General features: G+C 45.2%; 1 protein-coding gene across 1 annotated transcript; it reads left to right on the plus strand.

Annotated features, from left to right (window-relative positions):
* Positions 1–249: 249 nt before the first annotated feature.
* JPT2 (Jupiter microtubule associated homolog 2) lies at positions 250–7,820 on the plus strand. The gene is made up of 5 exons (XM_083872377.1): positions 250–343; positions 3,368–3,516; positions 4,003–4,145; positions 4,576–4,621; positions 5,349–7,820. The coding sequence occupies exons 1-5, from the start codon at positions 300–302 to the stop codon at positions 5,531–5,533; spliced, it is 567 nt and encodes a 188-aa protein (XP_083728503.1). The 5' UTR covers positions 250–299; the 3' UTR covers positions 5,534–7,820.

A 7,820-nucleotide genomic window follows, 5' to 3' on the forward strand; every position in this document is an offset into this window, starting at 1 on the left:
CCCATCAGCTGCTCGCCCCGCCCTTCCTCCAGCCAATGCCTGTGCAGTTCCCTCTGACGGACGGGCAGCGAAACCAATGGAAAGCATCCAGGATGAGCGCCGACGCGGGTCGTTTTAAGCTTCCCTCCCTCTGCGAGGCTGGCCGGGCAGGCGGGATTTCGCGCGGGTGGGCTGCGTGCGATAGGCTTCTCCTCAGGATGGGCAGCTAAATGGGCCAATGGCCGGGCAAGGCGGGGCGGACGGCTCTCCCTGCGGCGCGGTCGGAGCGGGGCTGCGGAGCGGAGCTGCCGAGGCCCACCATGTTCCAGGGCGCGGAGGCCGAGCCGGCCAAGCCCAGCTCCAGGTGGGGCAGCGTGGGGCGCTCGGTGGGGCGGGGGGAAGCGGCGCAGAGTCCTCGGCAGGGCTTTGTTCGGGGGCAGGAGGTGCGGGGAGGGCCGCGCTGGGGAGAGCGGGGCGAGCCGGGGGTGTGGGCTCTGGCCGGGGAGATGGTCCCCCCTCAGGGGCCTGCTCGCCGCGGCGGGGGAGGCGCAGCCCCACACGTCCCGCACCGCCGGAGAGAGGCCGGCGTGCCTCAGGTGAGCTGTCCCGCGCCCCCAGGCCGGGCGGGGAGTGACCCCCGTGGGTGCTGCCCGGGCTGGGGCCGCGCTGGGGCGCACGGGGAGAGCCCAGGGCCGGGACACCCCGGTGGGCCGGGACACCCAGGGGTGCCGCTCCCAGCCCAGCCCCGGAGCTCCTGCAGGGACTCCTGCGAGGGGAGGCGGGCCTGGGGCCGGGGAGCGCCTTCTCCTTCCGTGCTTCTACACGGGGAGCCAGGGCGAGTTACTGTCTGCGAAGCTGTGAGGGGGAGGATTCACCACAAACGCCTGCAGAAGCGAATGCCGGCTCGTTTTCGCCCTACGAAGTTGAAGTATATTGCTTTGTTTGGAGGAGGGCAGACACCCTGAATACCGCAGTGATTTATCCATCTGTGAGGCTGTCGCACACGGGAAGGGAAGAAGAGTGTCGAAATTGTCTAAGAATGCTTTAAGTTTTCCAGCAATGCAGTCGCTCAAAGCCGAGACTTGGTTTTAGAAGACTTTTGAGGATGCTCTGTCCTTCGTGTAGTCTCTGAGAAGTGTCTGTTCTCACAGAAATCTGGAAACCACGTCTAACGCCTCAGCTGGGTTTCCGGGCAGACATCGCAGCGCGTTGGTTACAGGAGCCAGGGTGGCCCTACAGCCGTGGGGGTGTGTTTGCGGTGCCGGGAGAGGGCTGGGGACACTCACAGCCTGTACCAGAGCCCTGGCAGCACCGCAGGATTCTTTGAGCGCCTTGACAGCTCTGAGGCGTTTGCTGTATTGACTGATGGCCCGGGCCATCGACGGCAGAAGTGCACGGTTTAAAGACACAGCTCACTCTGTTCATTCCCTGAACAAAATTTTGTTTAGTGAGAATGCAAATTTTTGCAGTTCTTGGTATGTAGAAGTTGCTCTAAATAAAACTGAGCCTAACTTCAAATCCCTGCAAGCAACCACCACTAGCTGTGGAAGTGGGAGGAAAAAGTCCTTCCTAGTGTGAAAATCTTGCCTCGGAAATTATACACAAGTGTTTATATTTTGAAAACTTCATAATACAGGGGTATTACCGTTAAAATAAACGGTGCTAAGAAGGTTTTAAGTGAAAGCTTTCACTTAATTGTCCAATGAAATGTGTTTCTAGTGATCCTGTTAATGTGCACAGTGATAGAGCAAGCAACTAGTTTGCTGAATCGAATTAACTGCCTAGTTTTAGTTTATTAAACTTTAACAATGACACTTTGTATTTTTAAGCAAGTTTTGCTTTTTCAAAATCAAACATGGAACCGCGTGTCTAAGAGCTTTTAAAAGCCAAGCAGGACAGAGCTGTGTCATTCTGCTGTTATAAAGATGGATTGTATTAACATACTCTCTATCTATCCTGTGCATGAGTAGTTTCATAACTACTGCAAAGAGCTGACAATGGTAAAATTAACCATCTTGGAAATGTAATACTCCTGTTCCTCTACTCCCATCGGGGCCGCTGCAGAGTGTGGTGGAACTTTCAGATCAGGAGCGTGTCTGCATAACACAGCTTGGTGTTTGCATGGAGGGAGCTGTTTAATGAGCCACGAGTCTCTGTTGATCCCACAGCAGGAGCACCCCGGGACCTCTGGTCTTGTTTTCGAGCCCGAGGTTCCAAACCTCAGCACTGCTTGCTGCTAGTCTCTTACGTATAATGCAGCTCTTACCTGCTGTGTTAGAACAGTCTGAAAACTGGTAAAACTTCAGGGTTTAACTTTCAGGCAGGATTAAAAAAAAAAAAATACGTAGAGGGCATCTTGAAGTAGTGGATAAGCCTTACATAGGTGGGCTGAAAGGCTTAATGAGGAAAGGGCATTCAAATTCAAGTGTGTTAGAATGTAGGGGATTAAAAAAAGATCAGAAAAACAAATTAAAATTCTTCAAATCTGCCAGAAGAGAACAAAGCAATTAGTAGGGGCTTTTAAACTTGCAGAATAGGGCTCTTGATTTAGCTGCTTCAGAGGAGTTCACAAACTTCTGGTCTGCTGGAGGGGAGGGGGAATAGGGCAGATTTAGATTTTGTAGAAGACAAAGGATTGTTTTTTTCACAGTTTGAAAGAATAAAACCACACCCTCCCAAAGGAAGAAAGACCCAACCGACCTGGCTACAAGAAACAAAAATGTCTCTATATAAACCAGCATAATACTGATGTAAACTAAAATGCCTATAAAGTATAAACTAAAGTTACTCTACAGTGTATGTTAAATTTCTGTGTACTCTGTTAAAGCAGCTCATCTTGGCTGGCTGAGTTTAGTGTGCTGTTTTCCTTTGGTAGGATTTACAGGTGAAATCTGATTTTCTTATTTGGTGTGGGAGACCTGCATGTTCTTACTGCTCTAGAACTGAGTATGCGGTAGTACAGGGAGGCCAGCAGTGCTCTGGAGCCTACACATGAGAAAATAACTCCCACATCTTTGGTTGGAGGGAACAAGTGCAAAGCCCTGTCCTCTTTGTTGGCATCAGATGACAGATTTTGTTGCTGTATTTCAAAGTTATTTTTTGGTAATTCGTGTGAATGACTTAGTTATCTGACTTTGTGTTAGTTTGAATTTTATTAACCTGGTGTCACTGCCATTTGAAAGTTTATGTAATGCTTGGAAGGTTCCCAGCATTTCAGAGTTCTTGAAACTGAGGTGGTAAATCCACTTTGTGTATGTAGAATCAAGACATTATTTTGCATGATTATTATTTTACATACAAGGAGAGAATGGGAAGGGGACATCAAACATGTTGAATGCTATAAATTTTAAATGAACTTTTGTATCTTGTTTCTCATTCTGTGATATAGGGTGTTGAAGCCCCCAGGGGGAGGCTCTAGTGATCTCTTTGGGAGTACAGAAGAAGTGTCTTCTTCAAGCAGGCCACACCGGATGGCATCCAATATCTTTGGAGCATCAGAACAACCTCAGAACATTCCAAAAAGAACAAACCCTCCAGGTAAAAGCTGCCCCCTCTTTCTGTGTGACTGGACTCTGAACTGCAGGATGGAATGGTTTTGTGTTCCTACACTGGAACACTGAGATCCATCTTTTTAAGTTGCATTTTTATATACTAAGTAGGTTTGAACAACAAATCTCTTCAGACTTCTGAATATATGAATATTTTAGTGATCTGCACGTTCACAGACCTTTTAGCACATCATTCATGTCTTAATTCTTTCCAAAATGAGGTTCTAAAAAATGATGAAAGGAGACTGCTTCTATTGTAGAGCTGTATCAGCACTTAGCTCAATTTGAGATCTGCAAGTGAATTGTAACAAAGGATTTTAACTAGGCAAATATGACAAAGTCCCTAGGCAGCAGGACTGTAGGAGTCCTTGAATTTTATATATATATATATATACACACACTTTTTTTTTTTTTTTTTTTTAATATTGTCTGATAAAACTAATCTAGAAAAAAAGTCTTGACAACTACCTTGCAGGAGGAAAAGAAAGTGGCATTTTTGAGGACTCTGGTTCTGCTCAGCCTCGTCCACGCATGAATCCACCTGGTGGGAAAACCAGCGATATTTTTGGGTCTCCTGTTTCTCCCAGCGTTGTGCGAGCACACCCAAACAAACCCAAGGTATTTGTACTTCTGTTGCTGTCAGATGAAGAAGCCAGCAGCTCCAGGGTCCTGTTGTGCTCTCTCATGAGCCTGTGCTCTGCCTAAGAACAGAACTGAATATGCACGGAGTGACTTTAAGTTAGACAGTTATTCCCAAAGTCTCTTTGATAGCTCGTTATTTTGGGTGCTTACCATTTCGATGACCTAATGTAGCCTCTCCATCCATGTTTCAATGAATTGTCTTAGATGTCCACCTTGCCATAAAATAATAGATTTGTACCCCTGCTTTTGGGGTTCTGTAGAAGTGGAGAGGACGAAGGGGTGCACACAGCTTGTTTTAGATCAGTGATCTATAAACTTAGAAATGAAGCAAAACTTCCAGAAGGATTTTGTGACAGACTTGCTGTTTGAGAATAATACACTAAGATAATTTATGATTGCTTTGCAGGATCACATTGTCTTGAAAGAAGAGGAAACACCAAAGAAGCTGGAAGGTCAGCAAGAGAAATTATTTTCTTTGTTCTCTTTGGGAATATAAGCTATGAGGAAATTTCTTGTGCTTCTGCTTAAACACTAGCCTTAGTCTCATGTTTTTAGGATAATATGACTAAAAGTTTAGTCAGAAATCTGATCACTTGTCTCAGGGAAATGGTTCTCTTCCTCTTATTGAGGAGAACAGAGGCGTGAATCATGTGTATTTAGACTTGCCTCAATACCATGTGTGTATGTACAGATATGTATGGAATCTCTATACGGCAAAACATCAGGTTACTTCTTCCTCTCTTGCCATCTCCTTCAAATGGCTATTTTTGGCCTTCTGTAGTTGTAAATAATAAACAGCTGACTGACTAAATGTATTATTGCTCAGCTAATTGTTTAAAGACTGATGGGAACCCTTCTTTCAAGCTTAGTATAAAAGGATTGATTGGTATGTTGTATCTCTTAATTGCCTGCAGCTGCCAAAAATAATTCTGAAGGTGTATTGTTCAGTCTTCATATCCTTGTTAGAAAGATTACTGAAGGAAGAGAGGAATTGTTGTGAAAAGTGAAATTCTTTTCTTGGCACATGTTTCCTTCAGGAAAAATGAACAGGTAATGAGAAACTGTGGTGTGCTGTGGATGAGAGATGTGGGAAATAACGCAGCCGACACAAGATGAGGCACTTTGTACACTCCAGAATAGGGAGCAATCTGATGATCTAATCTGTTTTCTTTAATGCAGCTACAGAAAATATCAAACCACACCTGGAAGATGGAGGCGAGAAAAAAACTCCGGGCAAAGAGGAGCAATGCAAGGAGCCAGAACCCAAGATAGACAATCACGAACCCCGACTAGGGCCAAGGCCACGCTCACACAACAAAGTCCTCAATCCACCAGGGGGAAAATCCAGCATTGCTTTCTATTAGGGTCATTGTGTCACTAATGGAGAAACTTGTCTGTGCTGGCGAGGTCAGTTTATACACGATTGCTTGTGAATAGATTATTAGGCAGATGGATGAGGGTTATGTTAGAGTGCGTAGGAAAGATAATCTGGTGATTTGGGGAGGAAGGGCTGGGGAGGGAATGGGTGCCTTGTGAAGATGTGAGTATTGGCCTGCCTGGGTGGGTGGCAGAGCTGGACATTAGTGTAACTTTGTGAAAAATTAGTGCTACTTAGTGGTGAGTTCCTCAGACTGTTAGGTTCTTAGCTAGCTTGTGGCTCAGGACGCTCTTGTTGACTCTATGGATAAGCCTGATTGCACATGTCAAACATTGTGAATGGGAATGGTCCTGGAGGTCACACCTGAAGATTCTGAAGTACAGCAGGTAGGCTGGGCTTTCCCCTGGGCATTGGGATGCAGCTTCACAGCATGAGCTGACTTGCAGTCATGTGAATATAAATATGTTCCACTGGAACCTATTCATGTAGTGCTGCCAGGGTTAAGAGTGTCTTCAGTCATTGCTTCTTTTTCTCCTTTCTTGCTTGCAGCACATGATTGCTGATACAAGGACAAAATATGCTGGAAGTTTCTTTTATACTCATAAACCATCATATGTTTGTGAGTTTGGGGTGGTCTTCCCCTCCCCAGGTATTGTCTTTTGGATGCCTGTAGTAATTTGCTGATTACTGTGACTAGCTCTTCATGTGGCAGTCCAACATGCTGTTTCATGCATGTGCTTCTAGTTGAGTGCTTGTATGTTTTCTGGTAAAGATCTGGGTGCAAACAATATGGTTTTTTGATACTCCTTGAAGAGAGGCAACTTGGAAGTTTACAGTTACCATGGAGAATATGCGGAGGTGTCAGCCAGGTCACTTTGACCCAGCCTGTGTAGAAAGGGTTTAGCTTCAACACAGGTTTTCACTTGGCTTCCTATGGAAACCAGGACTGTTCGTCTGTCTCCACCACAGTGCATTTCCTGCTGGTTTTGCTCGTGCTGAGTCTGTTAGTGAATTCAGCTGTCTTCCATCAGCCTTATCTTTGCCTTTGACTGTCTCAGATTTTTGTTGGTAAGGTTGGGAGAATTATGTGACTTCTCCCCAACCTAGAGCTGTAGTTGATTCTGCTGTAGATTACCTTAGTTGGAAAAACAAAGCCAGCACAAACAGAAGGTTTGTATTACTAAAATCTGTCATAAATCATGTTTGGAAGATGTGCATGTTTTGCACAGATTTTTTGGGAGAGGTTTGTTCTCTGAATGGATTTTATGGTCATATCCAGAGCTTTGATATATGAATGTTAACTCTAGGTGCTTACTCTTAAATATATTGAATGCTGACCTTTTAAATCTGACATACCAAACAGGAGTTGTTCAGGTACACCAAAGAACAAGTGGCCTTATTGTGTACATCCCCTGCTGTTGTAGCCCACATTCCCTGGGAACTGCTGCCATTGAGACGGGATGCTGGGCCAGGTGCTAAACCTCTCTGTGGTCCTAAATGCTTCCTAGGCCATGCAGTTCCCTTGTGTCAGCAGCGGTGGGTGATTGCTTTAAGACTTAGTTGCCTTTTCAAATACTGTGGGACAGTGCTAGAATAGACACAGCCATTGAAAGTAGGCATTTAAATGCCTTTGTACCTTTCAGATTGGTTCAGAGCTGCCTGTTAATTTTCCCCTCTGGAAGAAAAGGCAGTAGTTCAAACTGCAACCCTGGAATGAACTTATGTTACTTCCCAACATGTATTTCCTAGCAGCTCTTCCTGAGTCTGTGCCATCCAGCTTCTGGCTGACCCTCAGACACATGAGCCATTTCAGTTCCTTGTTCCAGTACTTGACAGGAAGCTGTCACGTTGAAAAGTCAACCAGAGGCTGCTTCCTACATTGCAGGCTGTGGTGTAGCTGATGCTATCTGCAATACCAAGCATTTGGCATCTTTTTAGTACCTGATGTGCATTGGCTTCAGTGCCTGTCTTAAAGAGCAACTTCTAACTAGGCCTTAAATTAGTTAAACTATATTAATTTTCTTGCCTTTCTTTCTTTGCAATCTAAACAATGTTTTCAACTGTTCAAGTAAGATTAATCTGAGCATTCTCTGGGACAGAGGGTTGGAAATCAAATGACAGAACATGCAGTTATCAATAAACCTCTGTATTTTGTTATTTCATTGTGTGCTGTAGATGCCTCCTTTTATAAATTGGTCAATACTGTATTTCACCATAGATACATCGGTGAATTTTATGGTCTGAAAAATTTCACATACATTTTCAGGCCTTCT

The sequence above is a fragment of the Zosterops lateralis genome (assembly GCF_965231275.1).
Source record: "Zosterops lateralis genome assembly, chromosome: 15".
NCBI classification, from domain to species: Eukaryota; Metazoa; Chordata; class Aves; order Passeriformes; family Zosteropidae; genus Zosterops; species Zosterops lateralis.

Excerpts from the sequence above, each read along its gene's own strand:
- JPT2 (XM_083872377.1), top strand. The coding sequence starts at position 300 with ATGTTCCAGGGCGCGGAGGCCGAGCCGGCCAAGCCCAGCTCCAG. Across the intron at positions 344-3,367 it reads CCGGCCAAGCCCAGCTCCAG|GGTGTTGAAGCCCCCAGGGG; the intron begins GTGGGGCAGCGT and ends TCTGTGATATAG. Across the intron at positions 4,146-4,575 it reads CACACCCAAACAAACCCAAG|GATCACATTGTCTTGAAAGA; the intron begins GTATTTGTACTT and ends ATTGCTTTGCAG.